At 30.1% G+C, this 25,943-nt stretch overlaps 1 protein-coding gene and 1 pseudogene across 1 annotated transcript; both read right to left on the reverse strand.

The window, feature by feature from the left end:
• Positions 1-3,760: 3,760 nt before the first annotated feature.
• Positions 3,761-8,978, reverse strand: LOC149558515 (L-type lectin-domain containing receptor kinase S.4-like). The gene is made up of 2 exons (XM_089830877.1): positions 7,557-8,978; positions 3,761-3,961 (listed from the first exon to the last, which is right to left on the reverse strand). Exons 1-2 carry the CDS (start codon positions 8,976-8,978, stop codon positions 3,761-3,763), a joined length of 1,623 nt encoding a protein of 540 aa, XP_089687003.1.
• A 15,358-nt stretch (positions 8,979-24,336) lies between these two features.
• Positions 24,337-25,678, reverse strand: LOC149558516 (L-type lectin-domain containing receptor kinase IX.1 pseudogene; annotated as a pseudogene).
• Positions 25,679-25,943: the final 265 nt, after the last annotated feature.

The following is a 25,943-nucleotide window of genomic DNA, read 5'->3' on the forward strand; positions in this document are numbered from 1 at the left end:
AAAATCTAATGAGTTGAGAGAATTTACATCGATTTAATTTATTTTTTATTTAGTTCAATGGGTTTGAAAAACTATAAGAAAGTGGCATGGTTACCAAATAGGATACTAAGAAAAATTAAAAGTGAAACACCAAAAACCTCAATCAAAAAGATGGTAGAATAGTTTTCCCTACAATATGCAGAGTTATTAATTTCAGAAACCAAGAATTCAATTTATTCTAATGATGGATGGATTCATGTTATCACTACTCATGAAACATGGGTCTATAAGTTTGACTCAAAAACTACACAGTTAAATCTTGATAGCAATATCACACATCAATAAAATTTATCCCATAGTATGTAGTGCATACATATTTTTAATTTCATTTTTATTAATTATTCTTATTTTCTCATTAGTCCATATGCATTTTTCTAGGGGTTTTATATTTTATCTATTAAGAATTTTAAAAGAAAACTATTCCAACCAATGAACAAATGGCAGTTTAAAATTATTAACACATTGTAATGTTTTTTTATTGCCCATGCTAGAGTGGACTGGAACGATAAAATAGACAACTGAAATGCAAGGACAATGTAAGATTACTTAATACTTTTTAAATATGACATTTAATACTATAGTTACAACTGTCGTGGGTGAATGGCTTTCCATTTATAGTTCTAGATTGTTCCTAAATTTCTTGTGAATTGTTGTAGACCTTTTGGATCTATTCTAGAGTCTACGATGATTTTTAAGTTCCCTACAAACAAAAGTGAAAATTTATTTGATATTTTTTTTTCCTTTTGGGGTCACTATCAAAAGTTATTTGTAATTTTTTGTTGTCATCAAATTTGTGAGTTTTTGACAGATTATTGAAATACAATTTTGTAGATAAATTTGTGCAAGGTTTTCTCCCACTTCCACATTGAGATTGTGTGTTAAGTTGTACAAATATTAGGTTTGTTACGGATATCTACTGTAGTAGAGCTTAACTCTGGTATGATTTCTCCCATTTTGTACTGCAGTCTTTAGATTTTATGATAAAGGAGAGGTGATTGCATTGGTTTTTCTATTATTAGAATTCTTAAGTCATTGGTTTCTGTTATTTAAATTTTAAAAATGAAGATTTCGTTATTCTATTTATGGTTTCTATTTCTTTCATGCCACTCCAAAATTATTCAACCATAGGATAACTGTTACACGATGTTGTAGTTTTCCATTTATTTAAACTCTTTTTTCTGTTATTGCCTTTTTCAGTGTCTACAGGTTCGGTGATGTATAGGTTATTTTTTTTGGTGGCCGGCAAGTTTATATATATTGTGATTTCTCCATTTAAAAATTTCTCATCTTTTCAAATGTATTGCACTGTATCATATTTGTGAGCTAGAGAACGATTGTAGATTTGTAATAATAGAGTAAGGATGAATGTATTAGAAGAGTTGATTAAGTGCATAGGTATATGAAACGACAGATGGAGGATTCACTGCCTAGTTGGAACATCATGGAGTTTAACATTAACCATCCAATGTGGAGTGCATCATCTAGAATTTTTCATACAGCTTAAAAGGTGTGATACAGTGACAATCACTCTTTGTTATTTGTATTTGGATATCTCGCATGGAAGAGAAAATACTCTAGACCAATATGGTGATCTTGATATTTTAATGCTAATCTTGTTTACTCTTTTAACATTTAAAACACTTATGATACACGTATAATATTGAGCACCTCATCCTTATATGATATAACATAAAATTTCACCCGATATTTCTCACTTCACAACATTTGACTAAATATCTTTAAACCCTCCCAACTAATATTCCACTCATCTTGTCAAACTTTAATCTTGGGACACCAGATGGGAAAGTGTTTTCGATATCACGCGATATGGCATTCTTAGTGGAAATCCTCATGGATATTCTAACAAAGTACAAAACTAACGTTGAAATTCATGGGCTTCTTGTTTGATATTAAATTTCAGTCTTTTTTGAGGCAGATAGGCATGGTGCACAAGATGGTGGTTAGCATATAAGTGGAGTCATTTTTATGAAACGTTAAATTCCTCGTTAGTTTGTTGTCTCTATTTTACTTACTGATTTTATGTTTCGGCATTCCCTAGAAAACACATAGAAGTTGAGCATTTCTTAATTGAGTCGGTTGGGTGATTACATTTTGACATACCAATGAACACATAGGCCTCTCCGTGTTGTGTTAAATTTCATTATTTATTTTTTTACTGATAAGACCTAGGAAATTGTTAGTGATGATGAAACATATTTTCTTTTAAGAGAAAGAAATAGAAAGAAATCTGCAATTGAGTAGAATTTCTAATATAACAAAGTTTCTAAGAAAACTTAAGGAAACTATGCAGATTTCAAAATAGGAAAAAACTACACAATAAAAGTTTCTAAAATGGAAGAAATACAGATCTACAATGTTTCTAATTAAGAAGAATTTCTATTCTATCAAAGTTTCTAAGAAAAATTAAGGAAATTATAGAGCTTTGAAAATAAGAAAAAACAACACAATAAAAGTTTCAAAAATAGAAGAAATCAAAACACATAAACATACATACTCAGAATAATGATCCTGTTGCTCAATCCAATGTTGAATAGAAATCATAATATTGATCCTGTTACTCAATCCAACGTTGAATAGAAATCAGAATATTGATCCTATTGTTCAATACAATGTTGAATAAAAAAGAAAATAGGCTCTTTCCATATATAATGTTGATGTGTGATGGTTAAACTTCAAAGAATTGAAAACATGTAACGTGTAAAAATAGAGCATAAGGTAAGACATTTGGTTTTCTTGTCATAACAGATTATTGGCTTTCTTCTTGCTCGAGTGAATGACGAAGAAATATATTTAGAAACGTCTAAATGTGTCTTCACACTGTCAGCAATAAACTATTATTTGATGACGACTCGACTGGACCTGACGTTTGCAATTATGGACTCGTAGGACGCGTGTTTAGTGTTTGGAAATATCGAAGCATTCGTACCAAAAATATAGTGTGGTTAATGATGGAATGGGAAGCATCAGTGTTAAGCATTGCTGGTCAAGTCCGAATGGAATTTCAATAAAGGAAGTGGTATAACTGTTCAACTACCTGTCAAATTTTTTCACAATATTAGATTGTTTACAACAAAATGTGCTCCCATTGTAGAAGCCTCTCGGCTTAATTAATGCCTCTTAGAGAAAACAAACTAACGAGGCATTAAAATACTATATGAAAAAATGGATGTCTATGATATCCAACATTTGTGGACGATGCCTATTTGCCTCGAAAAACACTGAACTAGTGGAACGTCACAACAAGAAGCTCCGAGAGTTTACACTTGTTCGATGTTTTTCATTCATAATGGCCAAAGGCATTCCACAAAATATTTTCGATGTCATCCACTACAAAAATTTTCATTGAATGCCTTTGGCCATTACGAACGAAAAACATCGAACAGGTTGAAACTCTCAGGGGTTCTTGTTGTAACGTTCAACGAGTTCAGTCTTTTTCGAGGCAAATACGCATGGTCCACAAATGCTGGATATCATAGAAATCCATTTTTTCGTATAGTATTTTAATGCCTCGTCAATTTTTTTTCTCTAAGAGGCGTTAATTAAGCTAAGAGGCTTCTACAATGGGAGCACATTTTGTTGTAAAGAATCTAACATTTTGAAAAAATTTGACAGGTAGTTGAATAGTTATACCACGTCCTTTATTGAAACTCCATTCAGACTTGACCAACAATGCTTAACACTGACGCTTCCCATTCCCTCATTAACCACACTGTATTTTTGGTTTGAACGCTTCGATATTTCCAAACACTAAACACGCGTCCTGCGAGTCCGTAATTGCAAACATTAGGTCCAGTTGGGTCGTCATCAAATAACAATTTATTGCTGACAGTGTGAAGACACATTTAGACGTTTCTAAATATATTTCTTCATCATTCACTCGAGCAAGAAGAAAGCCAATAATCTGTTATGAAAAGAAAACCAAACGTCTTGCCTTATGGTCCAATTATACGCATTACATGTTTTCAATTCTTTGAAGTTGAACCATCACACATCAACATTATATATGGCAAGAGCCTATTTTCTTTTTTATTCAACATTGTATTGAACAAAAGGATCGATATTCTGATTTCTATTCAACATTGGATTGAGTAACAGGATCAATATTATGATTTCTATTCAACATTGGATTGAGCAACAGGATCATTATTCTGAGTATGTATGTTTATGTGTTTTGATTTCTTCTATTTTTGAAACTTTTATTGTGTTATTTTTTCTTATTTTCAAAGCTCTATAATTTCCTTAATTTTTCTTGGAAACTTTGATAGAATAGAAATTCTTCTCAATTAGAAACATTGTAGATTTATATTTCTTTCATTTTAGAAACTTTTATTGTGTAGTTTTTTCCTATTTTGAAATCTGCATAGTTTCCTTAAATTTTCTTAGAAACTTTGTTAAATTAGAAATTCTACTCAATTGCAGATTTCTTTCTATTTCTTTCTCTTCATTCAAAACATTAGATTTTTAGAATTTAGATATTATAGTATTAATTAATTTGACTTCTTCATTAGATTATTTGAATCAATGATTATATTCCTCTATCTATTATTAAAATTACATTACAAAGCTATTTTAAAATAACATTAATAATGGTAATTGTTTGCAATTTTTATAATTATATGTTTTAATTTTTAATTTTTATTAATGAGTAGTAATCTTTTTAATAGATAGATCAATTTTAATATATAAAATTTTAGATTATACTATTTTTCATGTTATATTGTTAAAATTGAAATATGCTCTCAAATTATTGATATTAGAAAACCTTTTAAATTTGTTTAGATTTATTTACTATGTGGATTAATAATAATAATTATTTGCAATTTTTTATAATTATATGTTTTAAAAATTTTTAAATTTATTTAAATAAATAATTTGTTCTCGAGAAATATATTAGTATAAAATTATGATTTAGTTAAATTAATATTCAAAATATTTTAGCAAGAATAAAAAATGTAGTAGTAGATGGGTTGAATGTTGTTTTTTGATTTGATCTTGTAAGATTTTAAATCTTTATATAAGTGTTGCATTCTATGAACTATCATCATCATGTTGAAGAGTAGTAGATAGATTTTAGATCAACTAATTATATAGTATGGGTCATGTGAACTATTATCATGATGTTAAATAAAAGTAGATGAGATTTATATCAGTTATAGCTCCTACAAACTATTATTAAGATTTTCAACAAAAGTAGAATAATTTTTAATCAACTAATTATATGCTATAGGTCCTATGAACTATTATTGTACTATTAAATAAAAGTAGATGGATTTGAGATTAGCAATTTAAATCTAATACTTTAAGGAAACTCTTAAATAAAAATAGGAGTTGTTTTTTTAAGAAATAGAAAATTGATTTGAAACCAATCCATTATATAGTTTATCAAACATCCAAGTTTAGTTAAATAAACATAGATACACATGTACAATTATAATTAATTTATATATTTATAATGCATGATACATTAATTTTTATTAATGAGTAGTAATCTTTTTAATAGATAGATCATTTTTAATATATAAAATTTTAGATTATACTATTTTTCATGTTATATTGATTGATCAATATTATTGTATTGTTGTTATGCATCTTTTGAGAATAGACTTATGGCCAAATAATTTCTTATTGCTTGATAATAAAAGAAAGTTTAAAATTATAGGTATCATTTAGTTATGTATTTTTAAAGAACAAAATTTATGAAAAATAATTCTTAAAAACTTTGTTAGAATAGAAACTACATGGTCTCTACCTTGTCTTGTGATGTATGTAAGAAGTAGGTCCTAGGCCTTGATATAATCTCTAACATTTTGTTCAAATTTTCTCAAATTTATAAATTTCAACCTTATATTAAAATATATTAGAAAAGTTCAATTAGATCTATCAACTAAGTCTGAAAGATTAATACACATTTAAATGAAATGATGCATCAGGAAATTTAAATTTTATATTTAAGAATGTCTTTTAATTTTTATAAATTTTATTCTACTTGTAAATCTCAATTTTAACGCCTATCAAAATATGAAGAAAATTTAAAAAAAAATTCATGAAATGTTATCTATTTTCTCCTTAATATTTGAACTTAGGTTTTACTATTAAATTTTTAAATAAAAGATTAGATCATTATATAAATAATTTTAAGAAGATATAAGTTTTTTGTTAAAATAAATTAAATGTGTAGAATTACGTCAATAAGAAAGAATCAAAAAAATCTTCTTCTCTTTCAAATACCAATTTATTGCTATATATGCATAGCTTAATTCTTGTCATTTTGATACTGACCATTTTTTATCCTTACATTATAGATATCAAAAAAAAAATTAACTATCGATGCTTAACAAAATAATTCTGAGAACACTATCACTTGCCCACTTCTTCCGAACGACTTGGTGCTCTCAAGCCAAATTGTTCAAACTTATTTGGATAGATTGGGAACAATCATTTTTGAGTCTTGTAAAAAAATTCCAGATGAAATTCACAATGCGAGCTTTCATGTTTGAGGTGTCCAAGATTCTCAAATCTTGCAGATTGGACTATACAAAGGAAATTCATGATGCATGGAAGAAATCATTTGGGTTCTTTGAATTTATGAAAGACATCTACTCTGATGAAGAGCACATGGATGGCGAAAATAACCTTTTCCTCATTGATGAATTCCACATGTTTTTACATCACTATAATGAAATCTAGGAGACATATTATTTGACATTATCAATTTTTTTTATTAATTTGTTTGTTCGACTTATCAATTTTGATGAACGTATGTTATTTTACCTTTGTCTTAAATAAATTTAGTATTATACATACAAGACTATTTGGTATTTATTATATTTGTAGATCTTATCTACACAAAAAAGTTCCTCCTATATGTATTTGTGAATTGTTAAACTATTAATTAGAAATGAATAAATATCTATCTTATCTAAAGTGAAATGCCACAAAATTAATGTGATATTTTAAACCAATTTTATAAAAAATAATTTACTAAATCTACTATTTTTTTAATGTTTGGTTACAAATTTATTTCATAGAAATGAATAAATCAAGTATGAATTTCCAATCAGATCAAGAAAGAAGACAATAACAAATGGAGCAACAAAGAGCATACCAGAGAGAATACCAGATAGAGTATCATAGACGACGACAAGAACAAATGACACAAGCTGAAAGAGTAGAAGAAAGAAGAAGGAAAAATGAAGTCCGACGACTAAATTATGCTAGAAGAAGGGCAGGATTGCTAATACAAGAATTGGAATTACAAAATAGGGATAGAATTACTCGTCAACGAACATCCGATGAAGTATCTCATTTTGAAACACAAGGGAGACATGAAGTTGATTTTGAATCAAGTGAGAGGTACAATCAGGCATTACCTGTATATGTGGAAATGAGTCACCAGAATGAAAATTCAAGAACAATAGAGCGTGTTCTTGAAACACCTCATCCTAGAAGCCAAAATAGGATAAATTTAGGTGGACAAGGAAACAGAGAAAATATACAAAACCCAACTGTATTTCGTAAGGATAATTTCTATAGATCCCAAATGCAATTTCGACAACAACTAAAAATGCCACAGATGTGTTATATTTGTCAGGAATGCTATCTACGAATGAAACTGGTCCGTACATCAGAAGGTCCAGTATACAATAGATGTTGACAAGAAAAGGGAAACAATTGTGTTCTTCAAGGCTGTGGTCAATCGGCTGCCTTCCACAGGCAATTTCTAGTGTAACCGCCCCAAAGCTGTACACGTTAGCTTCTGGACTGGTTTTCCCTATTATGTAGCACTCTGAAGCAACATACCCCTGCGTGCCCACCACCATGGTCGTATGGGAAGAATCCTGGTCATGTTCCATCAGTCTCACCAAACCAAAATCACCCAACTTGGCATTGAAATCAGAATCCAACATTACGTTGCTTGCCTTCATGTCTCGATGAACGACACGCTGGTCCCACTCTTCGTGGAGATAAACAAGAGTAGAGGCAATGTCACAGGCGATACTATATCTTCGGCTCCAATCCAACGTATCCTCCTCTTCCCCAAAAATGTGTTTATCCAGACTCCCATTTGGCAAGTACTCGTAGACCAGAAGTAACTCTCCCTTTTCGTGGCACCATCCTAAAAGCCGCACAAGATTACGGTATCTCAACTTGATGATTGTTTGAACTTCGGAGACATACTCCTTTCTTCCTTGTCTCAATCCTTGAGCTATTCTTTTCATAGCCAGCGCCTCCCTAGTGCCAGGCAGGATTCCTTTGTAAACGCTGCCGAAGCTTCCTTGTCCAAGCTTTTCTTTCTCACAAAAATTTCCTATCGCGGCACTGAGCTCGGCGTAGGAAAAGCTTCGGGGGCCATGAGAAGAGCATTCATCCAGCTCTGGATCGTTCTCTTCCCTAGCCTTACCTTCTCTTCCCCTTTTTCTGAAATACTGCCACCAGCGAACAACTATGAAGCTACATAGGACCACAACAATGAAGAACACGCATATCAAATAAACTTTCACAGAAAATCTATTTGCATTGCCATTTCTAAGTAATTCACCAGGAGGTCCGACTTCCCACAAATATTCAGAAGTAAAATTCTGAACTTTTATGGTGTGCATCTTTGTGTACTCTCCAGTGGCAACCGAGAAGCCAATCTTGATGTACTCTAGTAGACAGTTTCTCAGATCTATTGTGTGGTTGAATAGAGGGATTTTGGGTTTAGAAGAATTATACCAGAGAAAGAAGTTCAGAACCTTTTCTACACCGTCATAATCCACCCAGGCATCCCATGTCGCGTTTGTGAGATTTTGGTGTGCAGAGCGATTAAATAGACTGGATGTATTGAGCGGAAAAATGAACTTCGAGAAAATGCTATTGACGTCGATCCCAACATGATTGTCATCAGGAAATGAATTTCGAGAAAATGAATTCCACATGTTTTTGCATCACTATAATGAAATCTAGGAGTCATATTAATTGACATTATCAATTTTTTTTATAAATTTTTCTATTCGACTTATCAATTTTGATGAATGTATGTTATTTTTCCTTTGTTTTAAATAAATTTAGTACTATACATACAAGACTATATAAAATTTCCTCCTATATGTATTTGTGAATTGTTAAACTATTAATTAGAAATGAATAAATATCTATCTTATCTAAAGTGCAATGCCACTAAATTAATGTGATATTTTAAACCAATTTTGTAAAAAAATAATTTACTAAATCTACTATTTTTTTAATGTTTGGTTACAAATTTATTTCATAGAAATGAGTAAATCAAGTATGAATTTGCAATCTGATCAAGAAAGAAGAGAATACCAAATGGAGCAAGAAAGAGCATACCAGAGAATACCAGAGAGAGTATCGTAGACGACGACAAGAACAAATGGCACAAGCTGAAAGAGAAGAAGAAAGAAGAAGGAAAAATGAAGTCCGACGATTAAATTATGCTAGAAGAAGGGCAGGATTGCTAATACAAGAATTGGAATTACAAAGTAGGGATAGAATTACTCGTCAATGAACATTCGATGAAGTATCTCATTTTGAAACACAAGGGAGACATGAAGTTGATTTTGAATCAAGTGAGAGGTACAATCAAGCATTACTTGTATTTGTGGAAATGAGTCACCAGAATGAAAATTCAAGAACAACAGAGCGTGTTCCTGAAGCAGCTCATCCCACAAGCCAAAATAGGATAAATTTAGGTGGACAAGACAACAGAGAAAATATACAAAACCCAACTGTATTTCTTAAGGATAATTTCTATAGATCCCAAATGCAGTTTCGACAACAACTAGATAGCTTGAAAATGCCACAGATGTGTTATATTTGTCAGGAATGCTATCTACGAATGAAACTGGTCCGTACATTAGAAGGTCCAGTATGCAATAGATGTTGACAAGAAAAGGGAAACAATAGATTTTCAGCTATAAATAATATGGATCTAGGGCCACAACCTGAGGAGCTTGCGAACTTGACCCAAGTTGAGGAAATGCTAATTGCATGTGTCAGCCCCATACTTCAAGTTACACATGCTACAAGTGGTCAATATAAATATAGAGGGCATAAAATAAGTTTCCCACAAAATATAGAACATGTTTCCAATATATTGCCACATACAATAGATAATTTGCCAATTATTATTATTAGACGAAGAGATCAATGTGGAACAAACTATAACTTTACTATGAATAGGGATTGTGTCTACAAAGCACTTAAATACAAAGTAGAGCATGATAATTTTTTTTCAGATGTCCAAATTAATGAAAATGCTCTCAATGATCTACCTAGAAATGTAGATGAAAATATCTTTGCCAAAATAAAGACAGTCTATATGAAATTTGATTCAAATGCAAATGAGATTATTTTTGTTGGTCCAGTCATGGAGTCAGATGAAGGAAATATAATAGATCATACAACATCAATGGCTTCAAGACCACCTAATTCCCAAAAAGAAATGGAACTTATTCGTGCATGGGTCAATAACCCTGATGTGAATTCAACATCATTGATAGATTGGCCAAGTATAGGTGTATCTCCCATTAATGAATATGTGACATTAGGATTACTTGATATGGCATTTCCAACATTGTTTCCTGATGGAAGTTGTGATTGGTTAGAGCCATGGTTGTGGTAGGTTTACCTTCATGAATTTGTGAAACATCTGATGCGTTATAGGGATCATCATTTTGGCAAACATCCCAGATTTAGATATTTTGTATTTAACATGATAATGAGACATCGTGCACAAAACTCATCGACAATGTTTGTGAAAAGAAACTTTAAAGACATCCCCATTACCATCCATGAGTTGCGACAACATATGGAAAACACACCCCACTCCAATCTAGAAAATAAATTGATGTGGTTTGGGACATCATTAAGGGGAACACGGTCATATTGGACTAAATCTTGTGCAAAATTGACAGATTTGCTTCATCAAATTGGTACTCCTACAATATTTTTCACATTAAGTGCAATAGATATGTATTGGCCTAATTTGCATTCACTTATGCTAGGAACAATGCAAACTGATCCACAAGAACCTTAGAATTGGAGAAGACAAAATATTATTGACTATCCTCACATAGTTGCACACTATATGCAATTAATAAACTCAATGTTTAGAAAAGAGATTCTAGAAAAGGGAATGAATGTCAAGGACTTTTGGTGTAGATATGGATGGCAACATACGAGGTCCCCGCAAATACATGGATTCATATAGATTGAAGGAGCACCTGATGTGGATAAAATTTACTGGTCAAATGAGGAGGAAAGAAGAAGTGCTGAAAGATATTTTCACTCCATTGTTCATCCATGGAACCCTAGAAATGATCCTCATCAATGAAATATATAGGCATGTTAATCAATTTATATATATTCATGTAATGTGATATTAACTAGTGTACTTATCTTTTCTTACCTTCAATTGTAGGCATTGGTCAATTTTCAACAACATCCATGTCTCAAAAACACAAGACAGCTTGCAGAGGTGGATTTGGACTGTGACTATGAGGAAATATTAAATTGTGTGGAGCGACACACGATTTGTAAGGAGGGTGCATGCCTACGAAAAAAAGGGAAAGATGGTTTGCAGGTAATTATTTCATCCCAATGAATATTTACTAAATATATATAAATAATTACTACAAAATGATAGAGCTTAATATAATATTTCTTACATGGAGTGTAGGTATAATGCTCCTTGGCCATTAAACCTGGGGGGATCAAAATTATATGAAGACATGGAAACAGGGGAAAAGAAATTTGAACCAATGAGAAATTATGATAGAGTCAATTCACATAATCGCCACATACTAAAATTATGGAGAGCAAGTATAGATTGGCAACCTGTTCTTTCCAAACATGCTGTCATAAAATATATCGCCAAGTATGCAACAAAAGTAGAGAAAAGCTCATAAACATGCCAGCAAATGTTGATGCGTCTATCCAATATGAAAATCCTAGATGATTTAGTAGCACGGGCATATAGGAGGCTTCTAACTAAGACAATTGTAGAAAGAGACATTGGTACTCAAGAAACTTGCCATATGTTATTAGAGCTTGCATTAGTGGAGTGTAGTAGAAGATTTGTCAATCTAAATGTCTCACTTGAGATGCTCAAACCTGCAACTCTAAATAATGAAAATGAAAATGATGAAGAGAATAATAAAGAACAAACAAAATCTTCCATTGATGGTTATAAAAAAAGGCCATTATGTATGGAAGGTGTTACATTAATTAATGTAGCTAGATCATGGATATATAATCCTAAGAGAAAATGGGAGCCTACGGGAAAAGCTGCAATTGTTAGAGTATTTCCTAGGTTTGTATCTATCCATTCAAGTGAATCAGGTAAATGGATTGAGTTTTGTTTATTAGAGTTACTTCTCTACAAGCCATTCTGTGATATTGAACGAGATATTGGTCATGATGATGCCTCTATCATACAAAGTTGGGAGACATTCACTTACAACCCTTGGCATGTTCAACGTATAATGTCTGCAGAAAATGTTGAAAACCCAAATGATTATGAAATTGAAGACAATGAAGATGTCCATAGAAATACTACAAAACATGAATGGGAGATTATATCTAGGTTGCACCAGGGTTAAAATATACATTGCTTAGAAATAGACATGTTGGGGAGAAGAGATTTTGATAGACAAAAATATTGGTCTATTGATTATCAAGGAGAAGAGTACACTTCCAGAGCAATCAATTTCATAAGTAACATGAAGAATCATGGGTGCCTTATCTATGATGAAATTCCTCAATGCATAAACTACATGACCCTAGGTGAGAAACAAAAAAAGGTAGTCAACATAATCATGATGCACTACCAAAGAAATCAAAATGCAAAACCATTGTTTTTGATAATTCAAGGAATAACATGAACAGGAAAATCATATCTAATTTGTGTCATTAGTTAATCTCTTCAAAATGCGGCAATTCCATCCCATTCTACACTTCTATTACTTGCACCAATAGGAATTGCAGCATTCAATGTAGGAGCTTCTACAACTCATTCAAAATTGAAGATACCAATAAGATATTTTTCTCAACTGGAAGGAGCAAGACTCACAAGTTTTCAAGAAGAAATGTCACATATAAAATATATTTTGATTGATGAAATGAGCTTCATTGGGCAAAACATATTGGAAAATATAGATTCACAATTGCACCAAGCATTCCCACAATTTGCACATATAAGCTTTGGAGGTAAAGATTCTATTTTTGCATCATGAATGGCTAACTCATGTGTGAAATATACTATATTTGAATCAAATTTATGAATTAATACATAGTTTTTAAAATAATTATTTTCATCAATTGTATTTTAGGTGTATCTATAATATTGGTGGGAGATTTGGGCTAGTTGCCTCCTGTCAATGATAGAGCAGCATATGAAAAAAATGGGGGCACAAAGTTGCTATGGCAAGAATTCAAGATTGTTGTCACATTAGATAAGATATTTAGACAAGATGGGGAAGATATTGACCAACAAAGATTTCGACAACTTTTGACGAATCTAAGAGATGCAAACCCACAAATTGATGATTGGAGGTTGCTAATGTCAAGGACCCCTATCAACATAGATGTTGCAACAAATTTTGAATTTGATAATGATGTTCATTTGTTCTCAACAAATGAAAATGCTCATGCTCATAATAAAAAAATGCTACATTCATTGAAGCATCTCATTGCACGTTGTGTTGCACCAAAAGCAGGTACTATTAATACAATAGATGACTATTCAAATGATGAGCTTGATCTAGAGTTGTTAATATGTAAGGATTCAAGGGTCATGCTAACTTTAAATGTATGTATAGAGGCTAGTATTTTAAATGGGGCTCTTGGATACATTCAAAAAATTATCTACAAGCAAGGTAGTGCTCCACCTGAGCCTCCAACATATGTGATGGTTGACTTTGATGGTTATTCAGGGTTACCATTCAAAGATCATAATCCAAAGATAATTCCAATACCACCAATACAGAAGGGTAGAACACTTCAACTGCCATTGAGGTTGGCATGGGCATTGACTATTCACAAATCTCAGGGACTGACTCTTCCTAAAACAACAATTGATATAGGACCAAGAGAAAGAGCAGGATTGACATTCGTGGAAGCTTCACGTGTAAAATCTCTCCAATGTTTGAGAATAATGCCTCCTTTCACATATGATCGTTATGAGAAAATGAAAAAGGGTAGACAAATTTCCAAGCACAAGGATGAAGAAAATAGACTTGAAGTGCCTTGAAGATAGTTGATGTGATATGTTATTCTTAAATGTTGTGTCTCTAAAAATCTTTTTGAACACATTAGTATTTTTTTTGTAACACTTCCTACTATATTCAATGTTTTAAAAATGTCTCTATTATACAATGATAAATGATAAAAATAACTTTCTTCATTTTAATTTATTCTATTTTGAGAAATCCTATCTTTTTTTCATGATATTTTATTTTTATAGATCTTAATTAATTGTAATGATGTATTAAGTAATAATTATATCTTAACTAATTCTACTTATGTTTTAAGTAATTATTGTACTGATTCATTCATTGATATCACTTTATGTTTACAAATTATATTTACTTTTGCTTCAATATCTCTTAATATTTGATGAAAATATTATGGATAACTTTTCTTTATTTAAACTATTAAATAAAAGATTCATTATATAATTTGAAGGAAAAAAATTAATGAATATAATTTACTTATTCTAATTATCATTCAATATTAATTTGGTTTTGTTTCATAATTTTAAAATTAGTGAACTAAACTTTATTTGTATTGACTTCATTTGTTCTATATTTAAGTATAACTGCTACATTTAATTTGTGTGTTCTGTATTTGATTATATCTTATAATGGTTTTATATATATTTTTTATTGATATTTGTTTAAAATTTTGCAGCATATCATTCGAGCTATAGATTCTTCTATTGGAGAGTCAAATATCATTGTTATGAGTCCTGCTACTTCCATAACCTCAAATAATTTCTTTGAGATTGATTTAGATAAATGTAAACGAATAATCCGGGAATCGTGCTCACATATAATCAAAGCTTTGGAGAATGCTGCATTGTCAATTGATACTGTTGATGAACTAGAAATAATGGAAATGGTAGATGTTGCCAATGTTATGCGTGACACATCTGCAAAAACAAATGCATTTCCAAAAATGATGAAAGAAGTCTACCATGATCATTGCTCTAATAAAGGTCGCAACACCATCCTTATCACTAAGCAATATGTGATGCAGCTACATCATTATGGAGAAATGTTCCTTTTTTAGTTTCTTCTCATATTTCCTATACTTCATCTGAATACTTCTACTTGGGCTTATATTTCCTATTTCATCTATGTAATTTTTATGAACAACAACATGAATAAGTTATTTTCACTATTTCATCTATGTGAATTTTGTGAACAACAAAATAAATAAATAAATTCCACTCTTCAAATGATGTTTAAAGGTACACTTATGATATTTGATGTTACATTTTCTATGCATAATCATCAACACTAATAATAATATTTATGGAATTGCTGACATTGATATGTATATTATGTATAAAATTTATGCTCTTATTCATATGTTAGATGCCATATTATTTATGCACAATCATTTAAACTAATAATAAATTGTATAAAAATATAAAATTGATACTGGCCTTTTAAAAAATTAATATTTTATCAAGTTGTTCAAAATTAATTATTCAAATGCATTATGCCAAATTTTATTTTAATATTTATTAATAATTAAAGTTATTAATTCTAATAATTATATAACTTTAATATATTAAAATAATATTTTTAAAAATAAAAATAATAATAGAAAAATAAATATAATATATTTAAACAAATAACATTATTAATTGTGTGTCGCGTCTACTACTAGCTTATACATACATACATACATACATACATACATATATATATATATATATATATGTATGTATGTATGTATATATATATATGTATGTATGTATATATATGTATGTATGTATATATATATGTATGTATATATATATATATATGTATATATATATATATATGTATGTATATATATATATTTATGTATGTATATATATATATGTATGTATATATATGTATATATATGTATGTATATATATGTATATATATATATATATATATATATATATATATATGTATGTATGTATGTATGTATATATATATAAGCTGAGAGTTATCTTTCTTGAGGCACCTATTTTCATAATCTAACTAAGTGCAATAGGCGCCTCGAGAAGGATAACTCTCAGCTTATATATATATATATATATATATATATATATATATATATATAGGCTAGTAATATTATAATCCATTATTCCCTATAAACCGAGGGAAGCAAGTTAGCGTGGTGGGGTTTGGGTAATGTCAAGTTGTACATTTCATTGTGAACTTGAAACAAAATGTCAAATGTGAGAGGGTTTTCAATTTTTGAAGACCAAGTTAACTATTCTAGATTATCAATAATTGAAATATATTAAAAAATAAATTAAAAATGATTAAAAATTATATTTTTCTTCAATCAAAATATTTTAAATTAAAATTAAATTACATGAAAAATTAAAAGTTCAAATATTAATATCAAAAAGTTAATTAAATATTTAAATATTAATTTATAAATTTTGTAATAAAAATGTAAGCTTATTAAATTAATAAATAATTAAATGAAAATAAAAATAGTTGTTGATGTTATTAAAATTGATATGTATAGAAAAGTTTAAAACATAGTTAATATTAACATATATTAAAATCAATTTAAAGTAAAATTTGATATTCAATTATTTTAAAATGTTGTTGTTGATGTTATATATATGTATGTATGTATGTATGTATGTATGTATGCATGCATGTATGTATGTATGTATGTATGTATGTATGTATACATATATGTATATATGTATATATGTATATATATGTATACATATATCTATATATGTATACATATATCTATATATGTATACATATATCTATATATGTATATATATGTATATATACACATATATACATATATACATACATATATATACATATATACATACATATATATATATATACATACACACATATATATATACATACATATATATATACATATATATATAAATATATAAATACATATATGTATATATGTATATGTATGTATATATATGTATATATATATGTGTGTATATATATATATATATACATATACATATATACATACATACATATATACATACATATATATATATATATATATCTGTGTGTGTGTGTGTATATATATACATACACACACATACACACACACGCACACAGATATATATATATATATATATATTAGTAATCAATTTTATAAAAAGTAATATGACATAACCAAAGTATGTCATATGAATGCATATCATTGAAATAAAATCAATTAATCAAATTAAATTATAAAATTAAACAACTTTACATTAATTTGAGGATTTATATTAATTTATTTATGATTAAAACTAAATAAATGTTAAGATTTTAGTTGAAAATAGTGATATTATATTTTATTTTTCCGACAATTGAAATTGATAATGCCTAGTTTACCAAAGCTTGGTTTTCAGTCAATGTGAAGTTCTTTAGACAAAATTTGTATTGATGACATTCAATAAAATTATTTGAATTCATAATTTATTTCTAGCTGAGCCTTCAAGAAAACACAAGAAACCAAACCATCCAAAAGCAATCCCCTGATATGGTAAACAAGATTAATTATATTTTTTAATTCTATACCTTAAATGAGTTGCTGATTTTTTTAGAATCTACAAGAAGCCACATAGCCCCTACGTGGAGTCCACACTAACATGTGGAGATCTTCAATGCAACTACGTGCTTTTTTGCAAAGATGGCTAAGTGTCATTTAGGCAAAGGCAGGAAGCCACTTGGCAATTTGATATCGCAGCTGGAGCAAATGGATTTAGTAAGTGAACAGAGTCCCTCAATAGAAATCAAGTGAAAGTTAGATGTTGCTATATAGACATGGTTCATGGAGGTAACATGTTCAGAATTTCTCAAGTTGAATGAAATAAAATCAACCGTTGTTCTGACAATTCACAAAGTGATAGTCTGAAAAGATGATAATTAAGCATAGTATGCTATTAGTATTCATGGATTCACATGCACAGGTTATGGATGCACATACATATTTTAGGCTTGTTATTTTATTCTTTTCAGGCATTTACTTCTCTCTTTTTTAATGATCTTCCAGGAAAGAGAATTCTTCCTTGATAAAGAGACTGGGATTAGCTTCGAGGAAGATTTAAATCTCAATTCTCATATTAACCTATCCAACGTCACTACTCAAAATACATTACAAACCTAAGGGTATTATCTGAATGGATCATGATCATCCAAATTCAGATATTGGGCAAGCAATTCTGGGGGATGAATCTCGAAATCCAAGCAAGTGCACCAGGATTTGGAAATCAAATGAAACTTATCAAGTGTTGCAAAGAAATCCAGTAGAGTTTTGTCTTCGCTGCCAACGTCTTCAACTCATCAAGGAATTGTGAAATTTTCACTAAGAATCTGGATGGTCTCCACAGCATCTCTTTATTGGGTTCAGAAAATGGTATTACAATGGAATATGTGAGATTATTGAAATATCTATTTTAATTTCACTGGATATACCATTGTAAAAGGCGATATACAACCATTATCTTTAAATATTACATTGCTAAAATGGATTCATGCCAATGGTCTTTTGTACCATTTGAGTGGTGGATGGAACATCCTATTATTTTTCATCTGAGCAGTAGAAATATTCCAAGCAATACACGAAAAGAAATTGGAACAATTTTTGTGTCAAAATTAGGCATGTAAGGTAACTTTTCATGTGCTTTCCTACAATTTCCTAAATTTTTTATTGCTTCGATCTCTATGAAACTAAGAAATTATCTTTTTATATAGAGCTATGAGGGAGCAATTTATACAGTACTAGGTTTTCAAGCCCTAACAAAAATAAAAGTAAAAACGTTTGAAACATATTATTAGTTTTTTCTTTTTATGATAAGTCATAAATCTTTACATTAAACCCATCATTAACCTAATACCTTTTATAGTTTCTAACTTGATATGAACACATTACAAGCGCATCGAAGCCCCTCTTCATGTGGCCAAATAGGACCTTCAAGTCACCTACGTTGATTGCTTTCATTCTGTATTAGAGATTGAAAATGTTGATTTTATTTTCAGATATCATCAACATTGTGATTTTTAGCAACTGATTGTTCAAACCATATGCAGTGATTGTGCCTGATTATTGATCTCCTATTCGTTTCAAAGCGGTTATCATCAAAGAATAAAAAACAAAGAAAGAAGGAAATATTCCCTGGAAAAAAATCATTTGGAAATCCAAAGAACCAAAAATAAACTAGGTATATTATTCATGATAGAGCATAAATTTATACACAAGAATAAACTATATGGCCATGTGAGGTCAGAGCAATTATTTTTATGAGAGCTGAGTACTATATATGTTATTTTTCACTTTAGGAACAAAAAGCTCTGCAATTTTTTTCTTTGGGCAATGCTCTCATGAAATATAAAACAAAACTTTGAGAACTCAATTCAAAAAGATTCACTGAGCGCTCTCAAGTGTAGTTTTGACTTTGTATTCACAAGTAAATTTTGCGAAGTTTCTAGAATAAAAGATACATTGGGTTCAATTTAGCAATTATATTGATGAATAATTAAGTGAACTGATTCCTGTTGATCTGTTGCAGAGAAAACTTTGACTGATATAAGTCATCTAGCGATGAATGTCAACTTTAGTGGAAAAATGGCCTGCAAGAAATGAATCTCAAGTTAGACCAGAAACAAAATTAGCTCAATTACCAATAAAATCTATGCATGAAAACATTTTTCAACCTACAAAATAAGAGGGAAAATCTGAAACAATATTGATGCGCTAATTGCATCAGCCTCAATCTAGAAACACATAAATGTGGAGAATATGACAAAAAATTTGGTGTTAGAACGCCTCATAATTCTGATACAAAATGGATAAAGGATGATGTTGGAACAAATTTATTTAATAATCACTAAATGTATGAGCTAGAGAAATCCAGCTAAATCTTTTAGTATTAATTTTCATTTAATGCAATCAATGAAGCCATTATAGATACACTATAGCATAAATATATAGTAAACTTCTCAAACATATGCCATTGTCTCACAAGTGTCATTTTAATTTTTCTTTATTTAAACATTTTAAATGAACTAATTTTCTCATTGCCTTTTCCCTTGGCTTCCAATTGGACTCCAGATAAATACTAATATTTGAATTATTTAAATAAATTTTAATAATGTAACTTTAGCTTATTATCAACAAGCAATACAATTGTTAAATTTCATTGGCCGGTTGAAAAAGAGTTTGGATTAAGCAAAAACACTAGTATCAAGAGTTTGGATTAAGCAAAAACACTAGTATCCTAGCTTCGACAGGAAATAATAATTGTAAGGTAAGTGTTTCTTCAATCACAAATTTATGTTCTTTAATGTTTCATTTCGTACCCATGAATTTAGACATGGTTTATTAATTATTAAATCACATGATATATATTTATATAAACATAAACAAACAAGATTAATTTAGTTTGGTCTTTATTATTGTATTTGATCTAGGCAATACACTATTCAATCAGTTAGTCCTAGTTTCAGCAAATCAAATGTAATTATTTTTGTTTTATTTTCATTTTTCATTTGACTAATGTTTAAATGTGAAATTTTAACTTTTAAAATTATTAAAAGTATTTTATGTTAATTTATTTGGCTCATTTATATTGGATCTTATAGGAGCCAATTTGAAGGAAGCACTACTCATATTGTACACAAATATTTTAGGATGCACATATATATTAAAATATCAACCATATAAGGGCAAGGGCCCTATCTTGGTTGGCTAAATCTTCCCTATTGCAGGGGGTTGGTCACGGGTTCTAGTCTCCCCTGTGGGTGTGTCACGCCAGCACTACCGATCACGTTAAAAAGTTTACTAGGCGCACTACAATTTATAGGGGGGTCGTGTTGCACTGATTCTTGCAGTCTAAAAAATATATATATATATCAACCATATAAAACATGTTTAATAAATTCTCAATTTAATTAAAAGATTTATACACTAAAATACAATTAAGTGTAATAGAAACTAATGGTTTGAAAAGGACTTGAGATGTATAATTTTTATGAATTCAACTTATTATAACTACATGCTTAGTTTTCAAGAATAGAAACTTCAAATCTAGTTCCTCCTCATTTTGAGGGTTACCTACTAAGTTTATCCACCTTAGCAGTTTATAAAAGACTTACCAACTATAGACTTTTATTCTAATCTTTTAAAGCATAATGATTGAATAGTGGAGCTATATAACAAGTTGGCTACTATTATTAGTAATTCAAGGTTTTTAATTAAGATTTTGAATTTAAGGTTGTAAGGTGTTAAAATTTCAATGTTATGATTTCATATGATAGTAATAGTGACAAATGCAAATCTTCCAATTTTTTTGATTGGTTTGTTTCAATTCAATATTTAAAAGTATTTTTTAATGTAAAAATTGATAAATAATTTTATTTTTATTAATATTATTTATAACTTCTTTTCATTTTTAGTTCATTTATCTTTATGTGGGTTAAATCTTGAAGTAAGAAAGTTGATTCTATAAAAAAAAATTGTTACTTTCTTTTAATATTTAATTGTTTTCAAGAAGACTATTAAATTGACAATGACAATTTGATGAAAAGAGGACATGTTATGGCAAGTAAACTACTATATCTTTGTATATCAAAAGTACAAGTTTTGTACACATATAGTAGATATCAAGAAAGCTATAATCCTTGAGAACTTCTCTCTACACAATTTAATTCCATGTGAGTTTTGAAACCTATACCTTGAAATCTCATTATTTTAATCCAATTCATTTTTGCAAAAAGATTTTAGCATAGTCAAAATTTCAGACTAACTTAATTTAGACTTTGTACTTGATACTTCTAACACATTCTACAATTAAAATTTAAAAAATTATAATAAAAATAGTGAAAAAACTATGTAAGGATGAAAACTAAAAATTCATTACTTTGTTTTAATATTTAATTATTTTCAAGAAGAATATTAAAATGACAATAGCAATTTGACCAAAAGAGCGCATGTTGTGCCAAGTAAACTACTATACCTTTGTATATCAAAACTAGAAGTTTTGTACAATTGTAGCAAATATCAAGAAAACTATAATCCTTGAGTACTTCTCTCTACACAATTAACTTCTGTTTGAAGTTTTCAAACCTACACCTTGAAATCTCATTATTTTAATTGAATTCATTTTTGCACAAAGATTTTACCGTATTCAAAATTTGAGAATAACTCAATTTAAACTTTCTACTTGATACTTCCAACACATTCTAAAACTAAAATTTATAAATTAAATTTCAAAAAATTATAACCAAAATAGTGAAAAAACTATCTATGGACCTAAATGATTTTAATTAATATTTTCTATATCAACCAATCAAATGCAATTATTTTTGTTAGTATCATTGAAATTTTTGTATTACTCTAAAAAAAATTCTTTTACTATTCTAGTTAATTAAACAATGTGACAAATACAAGCCACTATATGACACTTGTTAGTTGTTGTTCTTAACTCGAGACTAGTTTTTTTTTTAAATTTTTAAATGAAGCAAATTAATAGAAAAATTAATAATTGTTCTTTACATTTATATGAATATATTATTTTAAACTAATTATTTTAAATGTAAAAAGTTTAAGAAATATATTCCTTACCAAACAAAAATGAGATGAAATAAAAAATTATATTGTTTGATTTAGTTCAGATTATAAGAAGTGATATCACATGGTGCATACTCTTATTAGATCCATGATTTTTCATTCCTCAACTTCTTTTGTTCCATTTCCATATCTATTTCTCTATTATTTACACTAGAGGAAAATGAGATTATAATCTACAAAAGTCTCCACAAGCACAATCTCTATTATACAAATATGTCACAAGAATTGTAGAGATTGGTAACACAATTTTGTAAAATTTAATAAACTTAATACTTTACAAACTACTACGAATTGTAAAATTTAATTAATAAAAAATAAATTAGTTATAATTGAATTTAGTAACACATTTTAAAAAATAAAGTAATAACAAAAATATACATTGAGTAATCAATAATTATTTAAAATAAAAAAATCTTATTACAAATAACTAGAATATTTTAATATCAAATTTTTTTTTTTTGTAATTTGTTTTTTTTTTAATTTTAAATTTTAGAATTTATCTTTTATTTATTTTACTATACAATATTATTATAGTTCTATTTATTACATATTTGATAGTTTTCATGAATATATTTTACTTATCTATTTCTACATATTACTTCTTAATTTATTTTTCCCTCTGCCTCATTATCTTGTTTTTATCTATCTATTTTCTTCGCTCTCCCTCTTTTTCATTGACATATACATATATATTTCTCTATCTCTCTTCAACTTCCCTCTCTTCTCCTCTCTTTTAAAAATTAATCTTGATTATCTTCTAATGTAAAAGTTTTATTTCAATCTTTATAATAGCATATTAGCATGTGAATTTTTAAATTATTTGTAATGCTAATAAATCAACAATAGCTTTTGGGAAAGCATCGTTGTGACAACTATATGTTGTTATAGCTGAATTTTCAGCATTTGATCGTGTGGCAGTTTTGTAAGATCATGTGTTGTCAAAAAAAGGTGTACATGCATCTCATATTCGAAATCTGCTTAGGAGCCTCTTGCATAATTGAACTAGGTAAAACTTTTGCATATATACTGAAGAAATGACAGGAAAGAAAGCCAATATAAATTATAAAACAAAATTAATTATGTTTTTTATTTTTTCCAAACACAGATTTATAACATGAAATTTCCATTCTAGATTCCCACTTCAATTTGCTATAGTCTAAATTGACAAGGCTAGTCGTGAAATGTAGAGGGCTCGACGACAGATTTTCACAACCAGTTGTAGTCGCGAGTAAAAAAAACCGTCGACCTGACGACTGGTGAACTTGACGACACCCCGGAAAGAAGCACCACAGAGCTCGACAAGCCTGAACTCATTATAACCGGAGTACACTGGCTGCACACAGCTAGCGGCAAATCCGAAGGAACGTATGGCAGTCCAACTTCACTTCTAATTACCATTATCACCTCTCTCATTTTGGGTGCACAACAGCCCCACAACAATCAGCCACTCCACATCTACCCCGCATTGAAATTTCGACCAAGTTTCTCATCTGCTGCATCCAGTGCCTTTGCCGTTCCATTTAAATCCCAAACACACTCTACCAGTCTGCAATTGTACTATTCTTCAAGGCTGTGAACAACCTGCCACCTTCCGCACGCGATTTCCTGAGTAACCGCCCCAAAGCTGTACACGTCAGCCTCTAGACTGGTCTTCCCCGTTATATAGCACTCTGGAGCTACATAACCCTGCGTGCCAGCCACCACGGTCGTATGGGAAGCTGCCTGATCACGCTCAATTAATCTTGCCAAACCAAAATCTCCCACCTTGGCATTAAAATCGGAATCGAACATTACGTTGCTTGCCTTTATGTCTCGATGGACGACACGCTGGTCCCATTCTTCATGTAGATAAACGAGAGCAGACGCTATATCACAGGCGACACTGTATCTTTGGTCCCACTGCAGAGTATCCTTCTCCTTCCAAAAAATGTGTCTATCCAGACTCCCATTTGGCAAATATTCATAGACAAGAAGTAATTCTCCCTTTTGATGGCACCATCCTAAAAGCCACACAAGGTTACGGTGTCTCAGCCTGCTGATCGTTTGAATTTCAGAAACATACTCCTTTCTTCCTTGTCTCAAACCTTGCGCTATTCGTTTGACAGCCACCACCTCTCCGGTGCAGGGCAGGATGCCTTTGTAAATGCTGCCGAAGCCTCCATGCCCAAGCTTTTCTTTCTCGCAAAAATTTCATGTTGCGGTGCTAAGATTGACATAGGAAAAGCTTCGGGGGCCACGAGGACAGCATTCGTCAAGCTCTGGATCACTCTCTTCCCTCACCTCGCCTCCTCTTTTGCTTTTTCAGAAATACTGCGACCACCTAACTATTATATAGCCACATAAGACAACGACAACGAACAACGGACATATCAAAAAAACTTGGACAATAAATCTTCTTTTATCGTGATTTGTAGTTCCATCCACAGCAGTTCGGACTTCCCACGAATGGTTAGAAGAAAAATTCCAAACTCTCACCACGTGTCTCAGTGAAGTGTCCTGTGGAAGCCGACAAGCCAACCTTGATGTTTTCTGGTAGATAGTCGCGCAGACCTATTATACAATTAAACAGAGGGCTTTTGGATTTATAAGAAACATTGGTGTTGTTTGGATTACAAGAGAGAAAGACACGCAAACTCTTTTCTACACCATCATAATCCACCCAGGCATCCCATGGTTTACCGTTTAATAGATACAGGTAGCAAGAGGTATTGAATAGTCTGGGGTTGTTGAGAGAAACAGTCAACTTTGAGAATAAACTATTGATATCAATCCCAACATGATTATCATTGGGATCCATTTCGTTGTTGTAAGTGTCAAACTCCAGGGCAATCACGGGATGGGGAGATCCATTATAGGTTTCCACATTGAATAAGCCGAAACCTCCGCCTGAAGCGTTCTCTGGTTGTTCCAACTCGAGAGGTGCCAAGAAAATGCAAGCTCGTCTCCATGATTGTCATAAATATTGTTGTTCATGTTAATAACGAATTGGAAATGGGTAGAAAAGCCAGAGCCTGAGGATCTGTACCATAGGGGAATAGATTTATTATAAAATGCCCAGTCAT

Source organism: Cupressus sempervirens, chromosome 5 (assembly GCF_028749045.1).
Source record: "Cupressus sempervirens isolate cs-2001-9-10 chromosome 5, ASM2874904v1, whole genome shotgun sequence".
NCBI lineage: Eukaryota > Viridiplantae > Streptophyta > Pinopsida > Cupressales > Cupressaceae > Cupressus > Cupressus sempervirens.